The sequence below is a fragment of the Musa acuminata genome, chromosome BXJ2-5 (assembly GCF_036884655.1).
Source record: "Musa acuminata AAA Group cultivar baxijiao chromosome BXJ2-5, Cavendish_Baxijiao_AAA, whole genome shotgun sequence".
NCBI lineage: Eukaryota > Viridiplantae > Streptophyta > Magnoliopsida > Zingiberales > Musaceae > Musa > Musa acuminata.
The window spans coordinates 7976066-8003315 of record NC_088342.1 but is presented as its reverse complement, the minus strand read 5'-3'; the positions used below and the strand labels follow the sequence as shown (position 1 = coordinate 8003315).

The following is a 27250-nucleotide window of genomic DNA, read 5'->3' as shown; positions in this document are numbered from 1 at the left end:
TATTAATTTAATCGACGCAAGCTCGATTGACATTCAAATCGGAGCGGTCGGATCATGTGAATAGTATCGAGTCGTGGATGGATTGCTGTTGTGGGATTCGAGTAACTAGGGCGCCGAAACGAAGCCGTGCAAAGGGGCGATCATGGCGGCGGCGTCGTTGACGAGAGGGGAGCCCCTGCTGTCGCGGCTGGCGGCGTGGTCGACCTTCGTCGTGTTCCCGTCCGCTGTCGTCGCCTACTGCCTCACCGTGACCCAAGCGAAGCCTCCCAAGAAGCAAGATCTATCTCCTCCCTCTTCCTCCTAATAATTCCTTCTCAGATGAGGTGATTTGCTTCTCTCTTTTCGTTATCGTTGCTCTCCTTTTCTTGATGATCTCCAAACAAATTCTGTACAAGGAGCGTTGTCAATCTCGATACTTATCTTCTTAATCTATCGTCTATCTTGTTACGCACATTATCTCTTGTTTTCAGTTTTAGCCCTAGGTTTTGGTGACATTGCTTGCCGTAGGCTCTTCTAGTACTTGAACCAACTTATGGGGAAACCATGATTCGGAGAAGTTTCGTAATGTGTATAAACACGACAACACGAAGGAAGGTGAGGGATGGGAGATACTCTTCTATCTCAAGCACATATCGATACGGGCAAATGCAATCTAAAGAAAAAAGTTTGCGAGTTAGTGGAATCATGACACATCTCATAGGAACCTTATAAAGCAATGGTTGAGTAGTATCCTGTTACCTTGAACTGAAAGCTACGAGGCTGTTAAATCTTTTGCTTTAATAGGTTCAGTAGTTCTGATGAAAAACAAGATTACTTCATAATAAAAATTAGTTCTCCAGCTCCAGCCTCTTGTAACTGGATGCTATATTGGAAAGTAGTTATTTTAAAGGTCAAGTGAAAGGCAACATGAGTTGGGAATATAAAAAATTATGAAATTCATTGATGATGGAAGGATATACTCGCAGCCCCAGGTTCGCTTTTGACCCTTGAGTTGTGCATCCTTGATGTGAACCTTCGATAAATGTTGCTTTTCATGATAAACAAGTGGGACTACATACAACCATAAAGTGGGTATTTAGGCTCAATGATTTTTTGAACACTCCAAAGACCAAGCTCTCCTTCTGCATTCTCTTATCTGGGGCTGATGTTTATAGGTATTATGATGTGAAAAACAAGGGTATTGTGATGAACAGGGGATCATGAGTCGGGGCAATCTCTGCTAAATAACTTTAGTAAGTTGTAACTTGAAAAACCAACTCATTTGTTTGTCTGCTGCTAAACCTTCTTTAAAATTTGGAAATTTTGGTTTTTTTCTTTGTATCCCCTTCTTTCTAAGTCTCTTTCCTAATACGGTTCATCTTAACAACAAGCTCAGGTTGCAGACTGAGAAAATCTTTGTTGTGTGGCTGTTACCATATCATGTACTTGTGGGGGACATGTATGCTATTCAAATTTGACAAGAAGACCTTGGTGTGGAGATGGATAAAGGGAGATGCTGAACCAATTAAAAATAGCTTGCTCACATGTTTTTGTTTAAGAAAGGTGACAGACTCAGAAGTTAAACTTTTTTGTGTAACTCTTGACTTCTCATTTGGGAAAATGTTATGTTGATTTATCTAGTTCATAAATTCCAGTGCTGATCAGTTAATGCTCATGGAGGCTTTGGATTATGCTGACGTTGTTATGCTTCTTAAACTATTTAAACTACCCAAACTGTCAAACTTCTTTCAAAAAAGCTTTGTTGAATATATCCTGTTATCTGCTGTTAGTGATTTAGGTTTGAAGTCTTTGTGCTCATTCAGTGCATCTCCTTTTGCGTTCTCAAAACCTTATGCCATTTGATTCTTCTTGGATCAATTGGTGAGATATTGCATTTCATGGTGAAAATTTTGACTTGTTTAAAAAACTGTCTGTTGGAGTGTAACTTTTGGTGCATGTTTGTTCTAGTTGTTCTAAGAAGGGTAAATTAGACTGTAAATTGCGGTATTCAGGTTGCTGTGTTTTTCAGCCTGGTGCGTAAATCTGACTTTGTCGGGTATAACAGATGAATTTTTACACGGTCAGTGTTATGTTGACACCAATAATAAGCTAATACTATATGCTTGTAACCTTTGGTTGATCTTACATTCATTTAAGAAGTGCTTGGAATCATGATTATGACCTAATGACTTTATGGTGTCAGTAGTGTTAGCTTATTAGTTGGATGCTTGGTTAGTCCAATTAATTTAATTGGCTTGCTGGAAGTTGAGTACCCTTCTGTTGACAAATGCCTGGATCGAGTGAAACGCTGTTTTGTTGCAAAGAAAATTTAGGGATTTCTTGTGGCAATGCTACATCCCCCAAAGTCCTTATTAAGAAATTTTTGAACATGTGTTGTTCAAATATCCCTCACATTGATGGTCTAGTTAGCTCTTGTTATATTCTTTTACATAGGTGTCGGGTGGTTGTTTTGGTGTTCGTGCAGTTGATGCTCTTCGGTGGATCCCTAATGATCTATTTGATGATCCAAATGCCAAACTATCTCTACTTCTTCGTCCTGGTTAAGTAGTATTGTTATGTAAGATCTGGCAATCTTTTATTAAACAATGAGTGTTTACTACTACTGCTGCTAACACTGCAAGGCCCCATCTTTCTTTCTTGGTGTGCATTGTCTAACTTGTAGCTAAATCATTTTGTTTTGTATCAGATCAGTTAATTCTTTACAATATCGCCTGAGCTTTGTATTAATTGGGCCTGTGCATCAACGAACTTACTGATTTAATTATCTTCCTCGTATCATAAGTTTGATAATTTCACCTCCTCGTATCATATCATTTAAACAAGAATTTTCACTCTTGTTCCTGGCTTGATTTGTTAACAGGTGTTCAATGTGGCATGTTCGGCAAGAAAAGCAGCTTCCTTTGGACTTTTGCGGGAAGCACTTCATCGGATTCCACAACTTAGTATCAGCGTTGAGAATTCGTCTTTTGTTTCGTGATGCCCACTCGGGCCAAATGTTCAGTAGAGACTTAGAAGGGACCTCTTAAGATGTTATAATTGAAGTACTGTTTTGAGGGTAGGGAACGAGCAATTGGTACGTGGTCTAATAATCTCTGAAGAGAAGTTTAGCCAAAAGAAATGTTTGACCAGCATCATATTTTGATTGAATAGACAGAAAATAACAGGATGCAGGTGTCTAACTTTTACCCAAGGTCGTTAAAGCGCACACAAGCCAAATTGAGAAGTCGTGACATAATATAACCAAGCATAAACACTCTTTTAAGTTCCAAGACGCACATGTTATTTTTGTCCCTCGAGATCTATGTTTGTAAACTGTGAGACAAATATTTTAGAAAAACAAGTTATTTAATGACATGTTGCTTGTAAGAATGACAATAGCTTGTGGCCCACTTACAGGCATCTATTTTGACTGATCCAGGTGGCGTCGGCAGGTCCTTTTAGCCTCAACTCTACAAATTGAATTACTATTATTGGTATTTCGCCTTCTAAAACTGCATGATGAAATTGATAAAAAATTGTTGACAACATAAAATAATTATTTAAAATCTGTAAATTCATGCGAACAAAAATGGTTATTCGAAAGGGTAGATCGTCGAGAACAGCACACCAAAACACATTTCTAGGTTGTTTCTTCGACGCCATCATATTAACCCTAGACATCACTACATTGTTTTCGTCGACCTCTTTTCATTAGCCACGCGCTCTCTCTCTCTCTCTCTCTCTCTCTCTCTCTCTCTCTCATTTCCAGAGCCTCTGCGTTGAAGGAAATCTAACTGCGTGCTCAAACCTCGCTTCTTCCCCCTTCTCTCTCCCCGTAAGATGTCATTCCCCAGTCGTCTCTCTCTATTTCTCGAACTAAATCGACCCGTCCTCTTCTCTTTTTTCGATCTATCTCTTGCTGTTATATGGTCATTTTTCTTGTTTTTTGGCATATAATTCCTTGTCTGTCCTACCTCTATTGCTTACTAGGGTTTCCCGATCTGGAGCTGAGCTTTTACGCTGAGAAGTGAACATTTATTTTCGCTTTGTTTTTCTTACTTCTCCTCGCGATTTTGGTTCTGAGTGGCTATTTTGTGTTTTAGGTCCGTGGGGGGAAATGCTGACGCCGGAGGAGAACTGGGAGCGGCTGGTCCGGGCGGCCCTTCGCGGTGAACGGCTGGGCGTTGGTGCTTTTGGGCAGCCCGTCAGCGGTGTTGCAGGGAATGTTCCGTCTTGCCTGGCTAACAACACGCACATCGATGACATACTGAGAGCGGCTGATGAGATCGAAGACGAGGACCGCAACATCTCAAGAATCCGTAAGATACATTATCTTATTCTTTGTTGTTGGAGAGAGATTCCTTGAATAATCTTGTAGCCTACTAAATGTTCTGTTCTACTTCTGCTAGCTATTTAGTTGCAAACGACCATGAGTTATCACGAGATTTATCTTCCATTTATTTCTAATTGTAACATGTGCTCTTCTTATTCAGTTATCAATTGCATTGGTATTTTGAAACTCTCATGTCATTTTTTAGTCGAAGCTAGTAAGACGGATGCTGTCTCTTCCACCAGGATATTAGTCTGAACCGTCAAACTTAATTAAAAATTTCTTATGCGAAGTAACTGAACACCATTATATAATTGCAAGCGGATTAAGTAGTTGTTGATTTTGTACTGTGATAGTTGTTCATGATCAATTATGTTCAGTTGTCCTCCTTTTTTACATTGTGTTGTCATCCTTCGGTTTTTTTCCTTAACAAGTTTTGTTTAATCAAATGGGATTGAGAAGGCTTTTCTTGTGACTCTTGTTAGTTTGATATTATACCTCCAATGATTGGTAAAGGGTTCCTTTAGATTACAAATTAAAGGCATGCTTAGAAATAAAAGTCAAATTGGTACGAGGAATTCTTTCTTTATTATTTTATCACCTTCTAGCATCTTCATTAAGAGGATTATAAAGTCTGGCAGTACACACCAATGAGAAATGGTGGGCTTCAATACAGATCAATTATGTAAGCTGGTGGTTGGTCATATTTTTGTTGACGGTGTCTTCTTATTAATTTTGTTATCCTATCAGTTCCGTCAAAAATAATATTTTTATTGTGTGAAAAATTTGCTATGCTTATTTATTATACTTTCTTCCATTAGAGCTTGCCTCAGTGCATGACATTTCTTATTGTACCACATTAAAGCGGATCCTCCTCTCTAGGACTTCAACTCATTGTATTGTTTATGGATGTATTTTTTACAACCATCGACATAGCCATTTAGTTTTCTAGATGCACTCTTGCTAAGTTTTCTATTTGCACCTATCTTTAAGCCAAGAAATATTAGTATAGTAAATAACTATTGTATATATATCATACCAATGATTGTGACCTGCAACCTTGGTAATAAAAATATGTGCTATTGTGGTCCTTATGATTCTTTAATCATCATGCTCGTGACATGCATGGTAAAACAAAAACAGATATGTAAAAGGATAAAGATTTGGGATTGATTCTAATTTTTTTAACATCGTCAATCTTTGTTGTAGCAGAGCTTCCCTATTTCCTTAAAAGGTAATGAACTAGTCAACGTCCTTTCTTTCTTTCTTATATGCTGTTCTCTCTCTATCTTAAATGACTATATATCACAAATATTGTGACAGTGATAGATGAAAAATCCGATTGTTGCACCCTTTCTTTGTCTGTCTATAGTTGTAGTAAGATTTTATTTATGTTTCCTCTATATTGACTTCCCCTCTCTTGTTCTTCCATCTCCTACTCATCTCTTTTTGTGTTTCTTTCTTTGAGATTTAAAAAAAATAATAAACTTTACCACAATTGGCCAATTACTATAGGGTTTGACCTATTACGATCTATATGGCCAAGAAATCATTAAAAAAATAATGTTTTTCATACATGTTTGTCAATGAAATGGCAGCAAGGTTTATTGGGGTAGAATCAACCAAAAATAATTTTAAATTTAATGTAGATATAAAAATTAATATATTTGTCAAATATAAACTTTATCAAGATTTATTTACAAAAAAAAATGATGCAGTTCGACAAAAGAAAATGAGAAAATTTAGGTGAATTACCTGGTATTAGGTTCAGAAGTTCAATAGAAAATGCATGTAATAAATATATTCTTTGGAACAACACCACTTTTTGTTGTTGTTGTTTGTGTATATGTATGTATGTATGTATTAAACTGTATGGTTTTAACCTGTGCGGACCTCACTTTGTAATAGCCTCGCCTGCATGGACTTGCAATTCTTTCCTTATCGCCTCTTTCCTAAATATGAATTATGCTTTATCAGGTGTGTTTTGGTGCAACATTTTTTATCTGCTGTATTTGCATTTCTATAATTTTCTTTTAGTATCTTTTTACCTTATTTTTGTATATTTTAAGTATTAGAAAACACTTGACACTATTTGAGTCTGTATTTGCTGACTCTTTGACAGTAGGGTGCATATATAGGTTTTGTTGAAATTTCACTTTTAAACTTAATGCAGGATTTTCACTTTTCAAACCACTCATGCTAGTTGATTCTGGTTTTTTGGTGTTGTATTTGTATGATTGTGTCGACATTTCAGTGAAATGTATATTGTAGTAACATCATTTCAGTATCGCTTAGTGTCACTTTTACGATAATAAATTGATAACTCATTTTCACTACTCATCTGGATATGACACTTATGGTGTTCTAACATCGTTAATGGTGTTCTACTGCTGGCCACATATGAGGAGGCAGTATGTTACCTCCTCAGCTAGGTTTAGCTTTATGCAGTAGTTTATGAAGACAGAGCCATATGAATGCACATTATCCATACTTACCCTCCAAGACAGATCCGTATTGACAGCTATATCATTTGGCTAGTGTTGTTGGCCTGAAGGGACTGATTTTCTATTATTTAAAGTTACATCTTCACTAATTTGTAATATCTTCAGCTTAACATAGCAAATGTTGATTCTTCAGGATGACAGATTGATGGTGGTGGTAAGATTTGCTACAATGAGGCAGATGTGTTTTTTAGGAAACCACTTCACCTGTTCAAGCCAATTGTGTTTATTTGATCTTTATGTATTCTTTTCTATTTTGTGTCTTTCACAGATACTTTGAACATGACATATGCTAACTCTCGAGTGTTCTTAGTATTGTCATTCTGCATTTAACTGAAGCAGCATTTTACTTATGAGAATGCTATGGCTTGCATACATTGATACAACTATACAAGTGATGTTGTAGAGATAACAGTGTCTACTTTTGTTTGATGCATCTGCTGCAGTATGCGAGCATGCATATTCATTGGCACAAAACTTGGATCCTAACAGTGAAGGCAGAGGTGTGCTTCAGTTCAAGACTGGTTTAATGTCGGTCATAAAGGTATGGCTATTCTGATAGCAACTAAGCTGCAACTCTTAAGAATATCTTCCACCCTTCATGTGAATACTGCAGTAGTGCATCCTGACTTCCCCCCTAGCTCTTCTCCTTGTGGCTCTGAAGTCGACCATTGATCAGTTGCCGATGATTAATGTAAAGCAATTAGATATTTTACCCTCATTGTCTAACATATTCTGCCTATGTACATTTCCAGCAAAAACTCGCTAAGAGGGATGGTGGAGGCATAGACCGTAGCCAGGACATTGCCTATCTACAGGAATTTTATAAACGCTACAGAGAGAAGCATAAAGTTGATGAGTTGCGTGAGGATGAGATGAAGTTGAGGGAATCAGGTGTTTTCAGTGGCAACCTTGGAGAGTATGTCTTCAAAGTGACACTGTTAACATAATTATTCTTTATATATACATGTTCACTCTGTATCATTTTCTTTTTAAAATTTGCATAATCATTATGAATTTGCGTTCAACTTACTTAGGAGCATGTTAGAGCTTGCAGTTTGTTAATGTTTGCAGAAAAGATCATTCTAAACAGCAATTTCTTTACTGCTGTTGATGTTCTCTTTGAATGCTTCACCATCACCGATAAGAATATTTGCGATTGAGCTTCATTAGTATGTCATCAGGCATGGGGCATGGGTTCTTGATTAAGTAATTTCAACAATTTCTTGTGAGTCATGAAATGCTACTCATAAACTGAGGTTGATTGCTTCAACAAATTTAAAACTATTACGCTTGCAGCCTTGCAGTACCTGAGTTCTAAGAAAATGACTACAACTGGGTTTTGACTTAAAAAAATGAAGCTTCACAAGATAATTTGTTAAATGGCTAAATATTGTTGCCTCCATCTTGAGCTGTAAAATTGTTATGAAGTTTTTTTTTCTCAATTATGCATCTATAGATGCTTTTTATATGGTCCTAACACTTATAACAACTCTATCATATACACATTCACTGTTTATCTATAACTCTATGGATAATATCTTTATCAATCTCCTCTTTCACCTAACCAATGGCTAAAACTTGTGGGAAATTTTTATCTATATTTTTGTCCAAAGATATCTTAAAATTTTACTTGTCGGAACTTCTTTCCATCTACTATTGTTTAAATTTTCTCCTGGTAATGCTAAATTTGGACTTTTATATATTTGTTCTTAGAACTAACTCTAAAACCCTTAATTTATAAAGTTTCTCTCTATTTTCCCAAGTTTACAATTAACCACAATCTGACTTTTGTTGACCATAATAAAATTGGAAGTGAATGTTTGATAAAAGTTTATCCTGATGAGGCCTGGTATCCTTATATGTTATTGATGCAGAAAAATTTGGACTCAAAAGTTGATTTTTGATAACCTAACGCTAATGATAGCCTTACCCTGCATCTTTATCACCTTGAATAAAGATTGATCTTTGTTCTTTTCTAAAGGCCACCATTTAAATCCGTATTAAATCTATTATACACTTTTCTTTAGTTAATGAAAAACATGTGAAGATCTTTCTTCTTCTTTGAATATATTTTTTTTAAAACCAACTGTTTCAATAGTGAATTGCTTCTGTAGTTGTTCTTCCATTCATAAACCGACTTAATCTTTAGCAACTTCTCTAGTTGTTCTTCCATGCATAAACCTAAATGAATCATTAGAACTTCTCTAGCTTTCGTTTGCTTATTTCTTATATAATTTAGGAAGCAATGAATGTCTCTCTTGTTCTTGTAAGTTCAAATGAAAATGCTTGTTCAATCATTTGATAATTTTTAGTTCTCAAACTTTTTTTAAATAATAAAGCTATCTAAACTACCCTGTGGTCATGTAAGCTCTTCCAAACTTGAGTAGTGTGATATGTCAAGTCATATATTGTTATCTAAATTCCTTTCTTTTAACTCTTTTTTTACCTAATAATTACTTTTGCACTTTTATGATAAATTTATTGGAAAATTAGGAGAATTTTATTGAATGGATCTTCAGTTTGGTGTCTGTGGTTTGACTTTGACCCAGTAGGATTGTATAATTAATCTCATCTCTTGGTCCTTTGGAAATTTGCAAAGCTCTTATTCATTTGAAGTATCCCCATGTGTAATTTATTGTTTCTCTTTTTGTTTGGAGGAGGAAAGGGCTGGAATTTTCAATCTTAAATTACTATGCTGTACATGGGACTCTGATTTTCTATTGTTCTTTTTGTTTTGCCTTTGGTATGTATTGCTTGAAAATGATGTTGGATTATGGAAATCAGTTATCTCCTTTTTTTTTTCTATATTTTACATTAATAAAACTTGTTGCACTAAAATCAGGTTGGAGAAGAAGACTGTAAAAAGAAAGAAGGTGTTTGCAACGCTGAGAGTCTTGGGAACAGTACTCGAGGATCTTACTAGAGAAATAGCTCCTGATGATGCAGCTAAAATAATATCTGAAGAGGTTTATATCATTTTCCTGTGGAATATTTGTCTCTTAATACTTATAAGTTATAAATGCTTGTGTTTCCTGTATTGTTCATTATGCAACAAATTACAAATATAAATTTTTTTGATCCTTACCACATCATTATTGCCCTTTATGCTATCCCTAGATGAAGCGGGTTATGGAAAAAGATGCTGCAATGACAGAGGACATAATTGCTTATAACATCATTCCCCTGGATGCACCATCTATTGCAAATGTCATCGTCAATTTCCCTGAGGCAAGCTGTTAAAGCTCTTGTAGCAAATGTTTATTGAAATTCCTTTGGCTATCTATATAACAATTTTTTACATTTAGGTGAAAGCTGCAATTTCATCATTAAAGTGCTGCACAAACCTGTCTAAGCTTCCTAGTGATTTTCCTGTTCCTGCTGCAAGGGATGCTGATGTACTTGACCTGTTGCAATATGTCTTTGGGTTCCAGGTTGGTTTTTCATTTGTCAAGTTGTACTGTGCCACATATATTAAAATCGAATAAGGTGATGAAAACAGTTTGTTAACTTTTTTCCATTGGCGTCTTGATGATACTTTGAAACGAGTGAATCTTACTTGTAGCTTTTAGCCGATTACATAATTGTCATGGCTTAGAAGGAATGATGCCATATAAATGTTTGGTTTGGTTATAGATGATATGCTGCTTTCTCATCATTAATTATAATATCTTGTAAGTTGATGCTTTGTCTAGTATGTCGGAAACTACTTGCGGCAACTTGCTTCCAGCTTGTTGCAGTTGCAAAGTATTTTCTGCTTCTAGTTGATAACTTAATTGTCATGGCTTGAAAGGATTGGTGCCATATAAATGTTTGGTTTGATTATGTTGATGATGTGCCGCTTTCTCATCTTATTTATATTGTCTTGTAAGTCAGCGTTGTCTAGTATGTTGGAAACTACTTTAGGCGATTTGCTTTCTGCTTGTTGCAGTCGCAAAGTATTTGCCACCGGAACTTGCTTTGTTGAGACCATATGTGTATGATGCCATGAAATGAAAAAGTAATGCGAACGAAGTTTGGAATGAAGAAAAGAAAGGAGAGACAGAAGGCACAACTATTCAGCTCCAGCTACAAACGACTGCAGTCTGAAATTGGGTTGTAGAAGTCTCAAGTCAGATTTGAAAGTTATCTGGGATTCAGTTGTCATTTTAAGTGTTTTAACATTTTTCAGAAATAGAAAGTCTTGTGTCATAAGTTTTGCTTAGTAATTTTAGAACTAAAAAGTTGATGAAATTTCCAAATCAAATGGTTATCAATTGAAGAATAGAGAGCTGTATTATAGTATAAAATGAGTAAATTGTTTCAGTTTATCCTCAAACCTTTCACTCTTTTTCTGTGTTCCACTGTTCTTCTCTCCTTACTGTTTTTCTCTTTTAGGTAACAAATCTTGTGCTATTAGTGTTTTTTTTTGGTGCTTGGAAAAGTATATTGCCTTAATAATTTTTGCTTAAAAGCAGTTCAAACCAATGTCTGCAGTACCGAACTGTACCGCCTGGTACGGGCGGTATGTACCGGTCCGAGTGCACTGTAGCTATGTAGCAGAGCTACAGTACTTGATACACTTGGGTGTACCGCTCGGTATACTGTACCGTACCGGTACCGAGCCCAGGTCGAAACACCGGTACGGTACGGTATTGCGAACCTTGGTTCAAACCTGATTCATAAATCAAAAACCTGATCTCTTGTTTATTACATAGCTGAAGGTTTTAAATCTCTTTCTGATACCGCTTTTGGTAATATATGATTAGGTAAGATATGTATATACCACCTTGATATCACAAAAAGAAACATATTGGTCCATAATCAGAATGGTAGATATGGGTGGCATGGTGTTCAGTATGATGACATAGCAATTCTCTTGAAGTTCAACTATGTTTTTTGCTGTTCAAGACACTACTCGTACTCCTTTACACTTAGCAAACCAGCCCTTGTATCTAGCTGAGACTTTGTCCTAAGCAGCCTTATTGCATTTGTTCTTCTGATCTGTGCTGCATGAAGTGGAAGCTGGGGCCTGATTCATGTTCTTCAGTTATCCATTGGCATATCTGGAGAAATTGATGATTAAATCATGAAAATGGATGAACATGATGGACGGTGATTGAGTCAGCTAGAGGTTGTTTTGAAGTGTTTTCTTTCATATTTTTGAACCTCAATATAAAATGGTCAGCAAATGTTTTACATAAGAAGCATGTGAAACTGATTCGGAAACCTAAGAAGGTTACAGAATATCTGGAAGCACTGATGGATACTATGCCACTGCTTGTTAAGCCACAACAAAGGTAACATAGTATCTAAAACAATATACATATGCTGGTTGACCCATTTGTTGCCAATCAGCCAAAATGAAAGTTTAGAGCAATTCTCATAGCAGTCTATAACACATGCAAGATGATACAAGTTGGGATAAGAAGTGCAAGCATCAACAGGCGCAAGGAGATGGAATGGATGCTAATTAAGGTCATGACACTTTGGATCCTGTTTAGGTCTCAAAACCTAGTATTATATTAAGGATGAAATGAAGAAGTGAGCTTATGGTTGTGGTTTGGTTTTAAACTTAAGATTAGGTTCCTTTGAGTTACGTGTTTTTGAATTCTCATCTATATTTTCTTAAGCAAACCAAAAGATCAATCTATTTGAATTTGAGATTTTGTTGACTTACCTCTCGTGTCACAAACAGGTCTAGTCTCAAATAAATACATATGTTTCGTATTTTATTGTCTTAAACTATATTTCTATTATTTGTAATGACTCGAGTTTATAATGATGATTTCTTAGCAGTATAGTCTTGTCCTGCTTAATGTTTACGTTGGAACTAGTCTGAACCAACAAATGAAACAAAATGCGTATTCATTGACATGAACATAAGAAATGAAGAGCTTATAGTGAGAAAAATATTCAAAGAGTAGAAAACATTATTGTTTTTTGATTTATGGTTCAATAACAAGGATAGATTTTAGAGGATAATTTGCATATGAGGATTACAAAGTTAATAATGACATCAAGTGTAAAAGTGATATTGATGATATGTGATCATCGTATACCCTTTTAGGTGTAAGGAAAGTTTATGGATTAATTATGATTCTCTTTTTTTTTATTGGTCTGGATGTTCGACAAGCAACCATGTCGACATGAATGCAGATGAATATTATGTTCATCTATATGGCTGAAGGTGTCATGTCATAAAAGGTATCAATTGGTTCTTAGTTGCTAAAGACTTTGATAGTTTATTGTAAGTCATGGGCTTGAATTTCGCCTTCGTCACTTATCCTTTGAAAGAAAAAAAAAAGAATGCTCATGATGGGGAATAAGATAAATGATCATTTTACATATTAAAGTTTTAAAATAAGTCTGAGATGGTTTGTACTTGTTAATTTAGAGAAAAGCCTATGATTGGGTTCCTAAATATTTATTATGATGAGTTTTAGAAAAGAAGCGTGTATCCACTAATTATATTGACGTTATTAAATATATATGATAATGTAACTACTACCGCTAGAACTATAGAGAATGTATCTAATGAGTTTCCTTTTAGTATAGGATTCTATTAAGGAATCACATTAAGTCCTTACTTTTTCACGTTGATAATGAATGAATTTAATAGTCACTTACATGATAGAACCTATGTAGAATTAATTATAAACTTGAGCTATGGAGGCAAGCTTTAGAAATTAAAGGTTTTGAGATTATGTGGAATTAAAACTGAATATATAAAATACAATTTTAGTGATTCTAGAAATAGATAGGAGAATATAGTTAAATTGGATGGACAAGAAGATCCTTTAAGTAAAAGCTTTAGGTATCTTGGATCAATTATTCACTAAGATGAGGATATTATTTATAGAGTAAAAACATGATGATTAAAATGACGAGGGTCATCAGGAGTCTTGCATGATCATTAGATACCTTTGACTTTAAAAGATAAAATTTATAAGATAGTTGTGAGATCAACAATATTTTTTGCATCTAAGTGTTTGGGCAGTTAAGAAATAATATATATAAAAAGTTTGTGTTGTCGAAATGAGAATGTTGAGATAGATGTATAGAGTTATTAGGAAAGATAGGAAAATAAATACTTTTATTTGTCAATAACTAAGCATCGTTTTGAGAGCGGATAAGATGAGAGAAAATCGTTTAAAATGGTATGTGCATGTGCTTAGGACACTTTCGAATGCGGTAGTCAAAAGAGATAAAATGATTAATGTTAGTGGTATAAGGAGAGATAGAGAAAGACCTGAAAATACTTTAATAGAAACTATAAAATATAAATAATGATTTAAAGTATTCGAACTTAACTTTTGTACATATGGCTGCAAAAGATCCATCTAGTCAACCCGAATAGATGGAACTTATGACTTTGTTATTGTTGTTGATATATGGTCTGTGCTTGTCGATGAAAGTAAGGTCAAGTAGTCAGTTGCAGTTGTGAGGTGTGAGAAAGGTAGAGAAGTTCACTGACAACATGATTAGAGACAACAAAGTAGGATAGTCTTCAAATTGCCTAGTGAATATATAGCCGGGTACTGGTTGTTAATAACAGCTGCTTGTTGCTCCAACAGTTGTTAATTTTATTAAATGACCTTAATAGCATTGTCCTAGAAATGGCAGTAACAGTCTACCTTATAGTACTAACTTGAATCAATTACTTGCATCAGAGAACTAACTTGAATGCACTTTCACTCAAGCTTTTTGAACCATGTCTATAATTGTTGGAGGCTGTTGCTATAGTATTATAGGAGTAAAATACTCGATGTGAATGCAGTAATTCAACAATTTGATCCTTGAAAATACTTATTTTGCTGCCTTGTAATACTCTTCATTATATTGGCATACTTTTTAAAAAAATGTTATTTGTCTCTTTTGCCTTTCAATCTGTAGGAACGAACATTGTGATAATTGCACTAAATTGGCTAATGAAGTGTGGTGTTTGCTTGTTATGCAGAAAGATAATGTCAGCAACCAACGAGAACATGTCGTTCATCTTCTTGCCAATGAACAGTCGAGATTTGGGAGTATTTTAGGCAGTGAACCTGTAAGTTTTTTGGTTCTTAGATAGGTACAGTATTATGTTGACAATTTTGATTAATTCTTGCTCACATTCCCTCTTTTTGTCATCTCTTGTATTTTTGTTCTTAGGCCTTCTGTGTATTTGTTTGAGCAAGCAACTCATATTGGTGACATGGTCAGCTTGGTATGTATTGATAGGTAGCAGACTGGTACGTGTTGGTTGGTACCAGTGTATCTACACTAGGTACTAGTGTTTCGAAGAGGAAAAAGGTGTGATGAAGGAGATCGGAAGAGGAATGCAAAGGAACAAAGAAGAGGAGAATGTGGAGGAAGTGGAAGAAGTGGGAAGAGGAGACAGTGAAGGAATAGGAAGATGGAATAAGAGAAAGCAGAGGAAGAGGAAGAAGAGGAGAATAGCAGGAAGCTTCTCGGGGGGGGTGGGTGATGAACGATAGCGAGCAACAAGGAGGGTAGGCGGTGTCGGATGACAATGGGTCGGGGGTGTTTCCATTCCCCCGATGTATGGATAAGAGCCCTCGCTAACAACATATTCGGGAGGTAGGTGACATTCCACGATAGCGGCTCAGGAGCGATTCTGTACCCCCCACGTATTGTCACGAACTTAGCTGGAATTGCCTAAGTCGTGAGGCATCCTTGCGGCAAAGACGCGAACTTAGCTTGAGTTGCCTAAGTCATGACGTACCTTTGCGTCAACTTCACAGACTTTGCTAGGATTGCTTAAGTCTTGAGGCGTCTTTACGACATATGCGTTTGCAAAGGTTCAGCCTAGTTACAACCTCGTACAGGTTCCGAAGGACCTGTAAAATAGAAAGTTGATTAGATTGAAAATGAGTGACGGACAAGTCTTGACGTCTCGCAAAGAGGGGAAGCTTTACAAGCAATTCAGCAAGCACCTTGTGTGCACAGGAGAAAAAAGAGGAAGGAGGAAAACAAGGACTTTAGAAGGTAGAATGAACAGTTGCAAGTCCACAAACAACTGCTCATCGGGTGCCGGACGTGAAGGTAAGTTCCCGTCAAGTCAACATGCGAACTTGTGAAGATTTTTCAACGCCCGACAATATATCGAATCCCCATCTAGCCCTGTGCCACTCGGGGGGTTCCAGGGTGCTGAGATGGCTAACATTTCACGCGTTGTAGCGGGCTACAGAAAATAGCCCACGACATGCGAAAACAGAGCCATTTTGGGGCTTTTTGGCCTGGCATGGTGAGCGGTCGCACTGTGCATTGTAAACCGTTCGAACATGTATTTTTACAAACAAAAGCACACAAAACTAAGGCAAAACAGGCTGCAATGTCTCTGTTCAAGCATGCAAAAGCGATGAACGGTTCGTTGAACGAAGTTGTTGCGAGTATGCGGCGACCGTTTGTGACAGTGTGGAGAAGAGGGCTCTCACAAATTAAACACTTCCAAGTTTTTTTTATTTTCTTATTGGTCAAATCAAATTGCTTGAAGTGCCGTCCGCCATGGACTGGTACATACTGCTTGTTTCGTACTAGCGGAATGGAGAACCTTGATTGACCAATGTTTGAAAAAGCTGTGGGCATCAAATAGGTCATCAAGAGACTACTCATAGTCTATGTGACCGGGGATCATTTGGCAATTTAGCAATCAAAGTGAAAAATCTTCAAGATTATAAATGAAAACCAGGAAAGTCTATGATTATGTACTAAATAAGTAAATGTCACATATATTCATAGATCAATGTGCTTCTTAACTTATTAAGACAAAAGACAGCAGGTAGAAGCAGTGTGGATTGCCTTAGTTGCATGGTTTGTTTTCTGTGTAATGAGAAAGATGGGTTCTCATAGGTTGGGAAGTAGGAAAATAAAGGTAGGGAAAAGAATAAATGAGGCTAGTGGAAAACAAAAATGTTCTTTTGTACTTTATTTTTAGGTACTTGTCATCAATGGTCTTCCACTTACCCCAATGTGACGCCAAAGATTTCTGTGCTGATTGGTATGTGTTGGCATAAGTTAAAATCCATCCTGGAATATTGACACAGGTTATGCTTACCTGTGTTGGAGGTGCCATCATATTAACAACGGTGTCAACTGTCATGACATGGAATTGTACTGTGCTTGAAAGGTATGCTTATATGACTCCATTGTGTTGATATGACAATCCTTGGGGCATGTGCCCTTATCTTTCTCTGTCTTCCTTTTCTCACTATATTGGAAGAGGAAATTATGGCTCTGTTCACTTAAAATGAAGATTGCAAGACAAAATACGAGTTATATACAGTGGGAGATTTATTAGATTTTTTAAAGAATATCCTGCATATCTTTTCACAAAGCAGACAGCTTTGTTGGAGCTCCTTGGTGCTGCCACGTTGCATGGTTGTCTGCTTATATTTGATTGGAAAGTGAAACATCGATACCCTTGGCAAGGTGCAAAGATTTCTTGGATCTTCTAATTATTCTGGTTGTCTGTTTTTAGTTTGAGACGATGTATATTTAGGACGTACTGGTTCATTGCTTAAGATTCGCAAAAACAATGTTTTCTTTTTAGGAGGTACTGGTTCATTGCTTAAGATTGCAAATTTTGGACTTTCATTAGTAATTGTCTTTTTTATCTTAGATTAGTATTTTAGGTTTGAGAAACTTGAGACTATCACTTTGTTTCTGCTTGGTGAAATTTTATTTCCTTCAGTTGTTGCTGCCTAGATTTATGGCATACCTTCTATTTGACTTTATAATAAACCAATACTAAGCATTGGTGTTGTAGATTTATCTTTTTCACTTACGGATTTAATAGATCTTTGTTTTTGTACTCTTTTAAAAAACTCGTGTACCAACATATTGTTTGGAGTCTTTGGACAACTTTGGAATGAAATTATTTGGTTGAGGGGTAAACTTATTAGAAGGATGCTGACTGATAATCAGGTTGTATCTATTTTGATTGTTACGACTGACAATTGGGAATTGTAAATCAAGGATTTTAATTTTGAATGATACCGCTCGTACCAGACAGTATATATCGGTCTGCCAGCAGATCGATACACAGACCACACGCTACCGGGTGGTACCGTCGATTGGGGTTGTTTTCGTCCCGTTATCGCTCGAAATTGGTCAGTAACGGTTGATTTCGATTGTCGTTGCCCGCTACCGGGCGGTATTAGCCGAGGGAGAAGGAAGAAGAGGGAGAAGAAACGGGAGAACTTGAAGATTTGGTGTTGCTCTCCCTCGACGATCTCGATCTGTCGCCACCCTCCCTCGCCGAACGATGCAGATAAGATGTCGCCTCCTTCTCGTCTGAGGCAACGAGGCCTCGGCATCGTTGATGACTTCTCATTCGTGTGGGGAGAAGAAGCTTCAGCGATGTCGTCGGGGCTTTGCGAGGAGAACGCTCGATTTCTTCTCCTCACGCGGGGAGAAGAAACTGGAGAAGAAACCTCTTCTCCTTGGTTTCTTCTCCTTCTTATTATTTTTTAACCTTTTATTTATATATATATATATATATATATATATATATATATATATATATATATATATATATATATATATATATATATATATATATATATATATATATATATATATATATATCGATTCTTCTCCTCGGTTTCTTCTCCCCATGTGGGGAGAAGAAATGAGACTATGTCGCCTTTTTTTCATTATTTTTTAACTTTTTTATTATATATAAATATATCGAGTGATACATCGAAGCGTATCACTTGGTATGCTCGTACCGTACCATACCGAGCTGAGATCGAAACTTTGGTGCGGTGCGAAATTACAATCTTTGTCGTAAATAGCTGATAATATCATGTGAGTAATATTTTAGGTAGGGCCTCATTTGCTGGTTATTACCAGTATATTTTCTTAGTCCTTTTTTGAATATGATCTATCAAATATTGCATATTGCCTGTTATTCTAAATTTGATGCGTCGGTATCTTTTGATTGTAATGCATGAATAATTTGTACTAAGTACTACCCTCTGGAAAGAGTGTTACTGTTCTAGTTTTATTATTTCTTCATGCGGTTGATATTTCTTATGTGAAGAATTTGTACCAAAACATTTTGACTTTGGTCGAATTAGGGGATGAGGAATATTTTTTGACAAAAATGTTCATCTAGGCTGCAGAGAACTATCACATTAGTCATTTCTGGAATTTAAATTACTACATTTTTGAAAAATATCTTTTCTTTTAGATTGTATTATTCACAAAATCATTCCTTTATTAAGAGTTAAATAAGAAACATAAAGCAGGAATGAAATGGACACTGATCATTTTGTCCCTATTGTTTCTCCTTGAACTTGGAAGGCCAGTTCTGCCGAGGTCACAGGGGGATTTGTTACTGATTAGGTGGAGACCTGAAAATTATAAAATATTTTCATACCCAGATTATTTATAAGATATCAAATCTTAGTACATCAATATAAAATATATTAAATGTTCTTTTGCAATTTTGGTAGTCTTTCCTGAACTTGGTTATCATACTATTTTTGGCGTATAAATTTGGAATCAGTCTTTTTCTGGAAACTGCTTAATCTATTAGTAATACACTAGTTTTCTTTTCCCTTGTTCATGTAGGGTTGCTTCAGCTTGTTATTTATTTGTTAACCTGTCTTTTGTTTTAGTTGTTCTGAATTTTGTTCATTCATTGTTCTTATTTTATTTATCAGCATAATTATTTTTGAATTCTCAAATTTGAAAGTGAATTATTTCATGCTTTGTAAAACTATCCTTATTTGGGCAGAAAATAGATGAGACTGCTGTGAATAGTGTCTTCAAGAAGTCTCTTGAAAACTATACAAAATGGTGCAACTATTTGCCTCTTCAGCCTGTTTGGAATAAGTACAAATTTGATCTTGTGGCATATTCCCCTTGTTTATTTCTGTTTGTTTTCCCTTTATCAGTGGTTTTTTTAATGGCTATACATTGGATTTTGTGCAGTATTGATAACATCAGCAGAGAAAAGAAATTGTTGTTTGTTAGTTTATACTTCCTGATATGGGGAGAAGCTGCCAACATTAGGTTTCTTCCAGAGTGTATATGCTATATATTTCATCATGTAAGTAGATCCAACTAATCATATGTTACATTCGTAGGAAAAAAATCTTTGATGGTAACTTCTTTGTGCATAAGCTTTTTTTCTTGCAATTTATTTTTTTAAATCTTGGTGCAGCTTTATTGTTTCTTTAAATTTGTGCTACCCCTATATACAACTAGAACATCTATAGTCCCAACTATTCAGGGTCAACACACTGATCTTTCCCACCATTGTGTCAAGGAGTTCTTCTCATTAAGTTCTGGTAGGAACTATCCCTTGTTATTTAGGGATGTAGATGTTTCTTGTTTTATCAATTTTGGTATTCTACATCCATCTCAATATCATTGCTTAAGTGATGTTTTTGTGCTGTTGTGCATAACACGATCTACATGCGTAGCTCGCTAACAATGTTTTTATGGAAGTTTCTTTTTCATCTAAAGAACACATAATGGTTATACAACCATTATGGACTCTCATTTCCACTTTAACCATATCAATTTATATTTAAGAATAATGTTTTCAAAGATGTACCTTAACAATAGATTCTAGACATATAAAACTTTTGCTTCTCATAACTTCTTGTCCATCTATTTTGAGTAAATCTTAATTGTTTTCCTGGTATTGCTAAAGTTATCAATCATATATTAGGACTTTGGCCTACTTAATCTGAAATTTCTATATCTATCATTTTTGTCCACAATTCAAGTTAAAAAAAAGTCTCTGAACCTACTTGATCTGAAACTTCAAATTTCTAACATTTGTGGCCATAATTCATGTTTAAAATTTATCTCAAATTGATTCGTAGCAATCAAAACATTGTTATCAACAAACCACACTCATCATTATTATTTTTAATATTCCTAGTAAATTCATCCATTACTTGTATGAAAACATAAAGACTCGAGCTGATTGCTGTTGCAAATTTTAGTAGTTTAGAACTCCTTAGAGCTCCAATTGGTCGAATTCTAGTGGAAATTTTCTCATGCATATGTTATATTACTTTTATTAAGTTCTAGTCACCATTTTCTTATTTAACTTTTCATACATTTGCTTTTTTTATGCTTCTATTTTCTAACTGGTTGGCTGGTACTAAAGGCTCTTATGATCGAAAGAGAATATTTATATTACCATAATTTTTTATTTAGACGTGTAATCAAGCCAATAAGTAAAGTATCTGTTCAATAGTTACATTGAATATTTGTCGTAAAATTTCCGACTTACTTTGCTGTTCAGCAGTTTGTCAACTAAGTAATCTTTTGGAGGGGAAAAAAGATATACCGAATGCCTACACGCTTTCTTGGATTCAGCTGACAGGATCTCATATGATAGAATTCCCTTTATTTAAGTTTAAACATATGTTGAATGCCTCGTGTGGTTTTCATTTGTTTGTATATCTCGCCTCCTTACCCATTCAAACTAAGATGTCTAATCTTAGGCATATCTGCATTTTGTGCAAAGTTTTATTGCTGCTGTTTCGTCTTGATTGTTGCATCAAATCGTTAGGTTTTACTTCTTAGTATCTTGCATATGTAGGTCGTTTCTACCATCAGTTTAGACATCTTAGGATCTTAACAAACTTCTTTCATATCAATCACAGCATATAGATGATGAATGATTATATAGTCCAAGAATAGCTTAATATTTCTATGCACATTATAAAATATTTGGGATTCAATTGAAGCTACCAGTTATGGACCCTTACCTGGAGGTGTCTGATTCCAGATTCATTTGAACTGCTTTTTGAGTCTCTGTTGTCACTAATGTTCAATTTTCATGCAATGTATATGTCAACACTACATGTTTTATATTGGAAAGATACCACATTATGCTTTATTTTTTAAGAACACACAAGCATGCTACCTTTTAGGTTATAATGATCTTGAGAAAAGGAAACATATAGCTCTATTACATTGTTTGGAGTGACATGTCTGATGCTTCAGTACCTTATTGTAGGCTTATACTCAAGGTGGGTCTCTTGTTGAAGACCAAGTTATTTATTGATGAGGCTTAACACAGCAAGGCATTTGCCTAGGTGCCTTGATGGACCTTAGATTAGGTTCCTCCAACTGGGCAACCGCCCTAGGTATGGCACTAGGCTTCCCAGGCATTTGTCTGGGCTGGCTTGGATGATCCAAACCCCTTGGCTTATCCCAAACCCAATTTTCTCCTTCCCCTTCAGCCAATCCAAATCCAACTCCTGACAACAGAGACTCAAAAAGCATGTAGTGTATTGAGGTTGACAGTTACAATGCTATCCTGGAGATTAGTTTGGGATGTACTTTGCTGTTCTTGTTTCCTGTTTGAGCTGACGCAAGAAACTATGTTGTGATTCTTTTACTTGGATATTGTGTGCTTCTTTTTGCGTGTTTAATTTTGAGAACTTTGAGGTCTCCTATGATTTTCGTCTTCCACTTGATTTCCTATTTCCCTTTATTGTAAGTTTGTAACTTAATTTTTTTTTTACAAAATGAGTTCTGTATGGGCAGTTGCCTGTTTGGTGTGAGAAAATGATGTGTAGGGTGTGTATTTCATGAAATTAGTTACTTGCATTATTAAATTCAGATTTTTAAATTCTTTTTCTCCGTGTGTTCCACCTTGTGTATGTAGTTATAATTAGATAACTTTGTTTTGTGTTAAATTGAGTTCGGTTTTGTTCATAAGTTCTTATGTTAGAATATTTTAGTACTTTATCTAATTATAGCCTTTCAATTTTTGAAAAGATGGCAAGAGAATTAGAGGGGATAATGCGTGAACCAATTGCACAACCTGCAAACAGTTGCACTACTCCAGATGGAGTATCATTTCTTGGTCGAGTTATTTCCCCTCTATATGAAGTAATAGTAGCTGTAAGTCTCAATTTTCTTTCTTATTTTAGTTCTTTCTTATGATATAGATGTTTATAGCAGCATCCGGTGAATTGAAGGCTTTGGTTGTTCATATGCAGATAAATTAAATAGCCATATTCAGTTAATTTAATGTGATTTATGAAATTTGTTCTGCTTTTAACCAAGGATTTAAATTTCAGTTCATACAAGATGCCAGTTTCCTTGACTGGTTAGTCTAGTATCATACTGGTATACCGGATGGTATGACGTGTTGCTTGGTATCACCAGAGTAAATAATGAAAGATATTGACTAATATTAATCTGTATGTTCTGTTATCAGTCCTTGGTCAGAGCAGTATATATAGGTCCTTGCGATATATACCAGTTGGTACATACCAGTCCAACTGATATTTGAAAGCTTGCTTCTTATTCTGTGTCTTTTCGATCACAGTCTGCTACTTATGTATTTGATGCTTGCATCTAATTCCTTTAAGTGCTCAAGAATTTCAAACTGGATGAAGGTCCAAAGCTCTTTAATGACCCTTCTCCCGTTTAAGGCGTGACAGATCGTTCAAATATTTTTTATCATGCATATAAGCTCCACTGTACTTATGCTTCTATTAGTTTGGTTGTTCAGAATTCAGATAAATATCGTCATCTACTATGTGGGGATTGGTACATGATCTATATTATCTTAAGAGTATTAAGGAGAGTTTGTGCAATGTCTCCATGGTTTAAGATGCCAAGTTCCAAGAAAAAACAATCTTGGTTCTACCATTAGCAACGGCAGGAAATATTGCTTTTTTTCCTTCTTTAATAAAGTAGGTACTCTCTATCTAGATTGGGAACTACTTATTGTGTCCTGTGAATGACATGTTGTGGCCATATATGGAAAAGGTGGACTTGGAACCTTCAAGATAATTTTAACTTGTAGGATTTTCTTCCAGGTTAGGTGATGGAGTTTTTAATTGACAAATTTGTGAAGATTGGGCTTGGTATTTCATGGAAAGGCTATTCAATATTCAAGTGCCCCAAAGAAATGGCTAGGGTTGTCTCTGTGGCCTTTTAGATTGCTTGGAGAATACCGTGGTTAGCCATGACCAAGTGTATTACGCTATAATTTTCTGCGGTTCAGATTCAAAAACTGCAAAAGTTGGTGTAACTATCTGTTAGATGTTGAGATGAATCGCTATTGTACATGTGAAAGGCATAATTGTGTGACGGACCTTTTGTCAGGTTGAAGTTGGTCGAAGACAGAGGGTGATGAGGAAAAGCTTACTAAAATGGTTTAGATTTGTCAAAAGAAGGCCATAGGTTAATAGGCAAGAGAAGGTGATCAACTCAGTTTGGAGGTACAGTGCGAGGAACATGCATGAGTTAATGGTTGATTACAAACATGTATGAGTGTGTGAGTGGAGGCATGATGACTGGATTATGCTACATGGTGGGAAATGGTGAACTAGCTTGACAAATATGGGGATATGATTTACTGTGGATATCAAAATAGATACTTCTTCATGCAAGAAACAAGTGGGATGTGCTTTGCTATTTTTGGCTTGATAGGGGTGTGACCCAGCATTGTAGATGAACATCCTCTATCAAAAAATAAACTAAGAAGTGTTCGCCATAAAAAAAAAATCATTTTAATGGATCTTAGCATACTTAGTTTGTGGTTAAATTTGTACTTTCACATTTTTGGCCTGAAATGTCTGTGCGGTTAATATGGCTTTCGACATAAATTTACTTCTATGGTTGAAATCAAGGTTTACAATTTAATATTTTAGTACTGTACCAGTCAGGACCTGGGCCTGTTCCATGCCGATCAGGACCTAGACCAGTAGGTACTGATCAGGACCTGGATCAGCACCAATACGGAATGGACAATACTGCAATGGTCCATGCCAGTGTACTGAGTATTGGCACATGGGTATTTACAAAGTTTTGGAAAAAAAGACTGAAAAAATGTAAAAGAACATAAAAAAGCCCTGTACATGGCCTGTACTATCATATACTGGGTAGTACAATCCCTGTGTCAAGCATATTGCCAGGTTTACCCTGGTATGAGAGGCTGTGGAATTGATAAATGCCACCCATACCATACTGTACTAGGCACTATTGGAAATTCTGATCCATTTTTTTTTCTTTTGTAACCTCTCATTTTTAATTTCTTTATGCTCATGTCTTTGTCTAATTTAGGAAGCGGCAAACAATGACAATGGGCGGGCAGCACATTCAGCTTGGAGAAACTATGATGATTTCAATGAATTTTTTTGGTATGTTCAGATGCTTTACTTTTCTTAGTAAGGTTCTGAAAGATGTGAATTATTACCTTCTTTTACTGCACTATTTGTTGATTCATTTTTTTTCTTAGGTCTCTTCGATGTTTTAAGCTTAGCTGGCCTTGGAATCTTAGCTCACCATTTTTCTTGAAGCCCAACAAGAAGACAATGGTCTGTCAGTGCTATATTATATTTTGGATATTTTTCTTTTTGTTATACTGACACTTCAAATCCAGATCAAATTTTGTTTCTTTTCTGCTTTTTAATTTGTGTACATGCATCTAATTAGGTGCTTTTTTGCAATTTTTCCAGCAATGTAATCCTGCAGAAGGTTCCACTCTATTTATAGTGTCCATTTCATCAGTCAGTGAATCCATTTTAGTTGTAGATTGTTGTGGATCATTGAAGTTCAATTTGATATATCATTCTCATCATTTCATTCTTAGCTTGGGTGATAGTGTTTGTGCACATTAGCTGCTGTTTAACTATACTAGCATGTACAGAGTAGATTGTTTGGGCGGGGAACTAAATGAAGTATCAGAGTTATATGCTCGTCATGGTTCTTTGTAAATAAATCAACTATAATGAATTAAATTGATTTTCTCGGGACAGGAGCTAGCCAACTTTTTTTAATTTTATGCACTAGCAATGCTGATATATTTATTTTTCTCTTGGATCTTTTTATATGTTTTTGTAATAGGAATTTGCTTGCTAGCTTTCTGAAGCAAAACGTCTCATTAAATCTGTAAAGTATGCTTGAAATTTTGACTTCAAGGTATCCATTTTGCTGGAATTGCTGTTATGTTTGTTTATTGTATTTGTGTTAGTTGGGAATGTTCTTTTGCTGCTTCATATAAGTTTTCTTTCTTAGATTTGGTAAATCCTTCCCTGCAGGGTTTGCTATCTGTTGGTGGAGGGAAGCATTATGGGAAAACATCTTTTGTGGAGCACCGAACTTTCCTACATCTTTATCATAGTTTTCATCGACTCTGGATCTTTCTTTTTATGATGTTCCAGGTCTATAGATTATAATGGTTCATTTTTCCTGCCTTTTTATCTACTTTCAAAATTTTGAGTTGGCAACAGTATTATCAAGAGATTTCTTCTAGCAGATGTTTAACTTGGTAATTAAATTTGCATCATGATTTCCACTTCTAACATATGCCAGTGCATTTGGCAGGTGCATCTCTTGGATGAGTGGACTATGATGAATTATTATAATTTTGTTCTAAGTCTAAATGTGACATTTTTTTAGGTCTCCTAACTCATACTTGCTGCATTCATCTTATTCTGGCCTCCGAAGCTGCCTTTCTTGATAATAGACATGGATGCCAAATTTTAATATGTGAATCAGCATGCTGATAGTCATCTGCTTCACAAATATTACAACTGATAGAAGTATATGCCAAATGTTTTAGGCCAATCAAAACAATATTTATTGTAAAATGTTTTTTTCACTTAATTATGAACTGATCTGACTGTCTGCATCTAGAACTTATGGTGATCAATATGTTCTGGATCCACATCCTTTCAACTAAAAATGTCTAGTTATTTGGCTTCAATTTCTTTTTTCCAAAGAGAGTATGAATTATATTAACTAGTATCAGTCTACAATAATATCTTATCAGGTCAGTGTGCAAATTGTTGCAAAATTCAATGGAAAAGCATCCTTCCAAAAAAACTTCATCCTTAGCCTTTCTTCCTTGTGTAACAGTCCAGTGTGCTGCTTGATTGCCCTCTGTATGACATTTTGAGCAAGAGAATTGGTCACACAGGTTTCTTCGTTGCTTAATCATCCACAATAATTTTCTTTCTCATGCTTGAGCCTTGTCTGTGTCAAAGTTTCATTGATTTCCAGAGATTCTATCTGTTTGGCTTCAATTTGTTTTTTGTCTGACAATTTCTTATGTTGGATCATGTTTTCCCTTTTTCCATTATAATTCGCTGATATCATAAACTTGAGCATTGCCAACATTCCTAGTTTATTTACATTTATATATTGGTTGATTAAGAGCCATACAACCTAATTTTATACTAAATGTTTTAATTGTTATTTTTGTCTTCTGCTGTGATATTCTTCATAAATTAATATTGTTTGGGGCCTTCGGGCAATGAGATGGTATATCATTATAAACTTATCCCTTATATTGGTGCTTTTTTCTTTAATTGCTTGGATAACTACCAATTGTTCCTTATGTAAAGCTAAATTTAGATTATGGTGTATGCCTGTCATTATTGTGAGAGCTGCTTATCTCTAGGGTTATCATATCTGTTCCCAATCTATCATGACTGTGGCTACCATTTATTATGTTGAA

At 35.5% G+C, this 27250-nt stretch overlaps 1 protein-coding gene and 1 long non-coding RNA gene across 3 annotated transcripts in view; both read left to right on the top strand.

Moving 5' to 3' along the window:
* Positions 1–11: 11 nt before the first annotated feature.
* On the top strand, positions 12–3166 carry LOC103984532 (uncharacterized). Its single transcript, XR_671659.3, has 2 exons — positions 12–323; positions 2861–3166. It is a non-coding gene; the product is annotated as an uncharacterized LOC103984532 (long non-coding RNA).
* A 487-nt stretch (positions 3167–3653) lies between these two features.
* LOC103984533 (callose synthase 9) overlaps positions 3654–27250 on the top strand; it is a 75805-nt gene continuing 52208 nt past the window's right edge. For both annotated transcript variants that reach the window (XM_065108487.1, XM_009402047.3), the window contains exons 1-14: positions 3654–3814; positions 4083–4298; positions 7257–7354; positions 7566–7729; positions 9656–9779; positions 9931–10041; positions 10119–10244; positions 14750–14839; positions 19538–19635; positions 19735–19852; positions 22552–22677; positions 24853–24929; positions 25028–25106; positions 25830–25952. In XM_065108487.1, coding sequence (XP_064964559.1) covers positions 4097–4298; positions 7257–7354; positions 7566–7729; positions 9656–9779; positions 9931–10041; positions 10119–10244; positions 14750–14839; positions 19538–19635; positions 19735–19852; positions 22552–22677; positions 24853–24929; positions 25028–25106; positions 25830–25952 — 1536 coding nt within the window. In that variant the 5' untranslated portion in view covers positions 3654–3814; positions 4083–4096. The remainder of the gene's footprint in view (positions 3815–4082; positions 4299–7256; positions 7355–7565; positions 7730–9655; positions 9780–9930; positions 10042–10118; positions 10245–14749; positions 14840–19537; positions 19636–19734; positions 19853–22551; positions 22678–24852; positions 24930–25027; positions 25107–25829; positions 25953–27250) is intronic.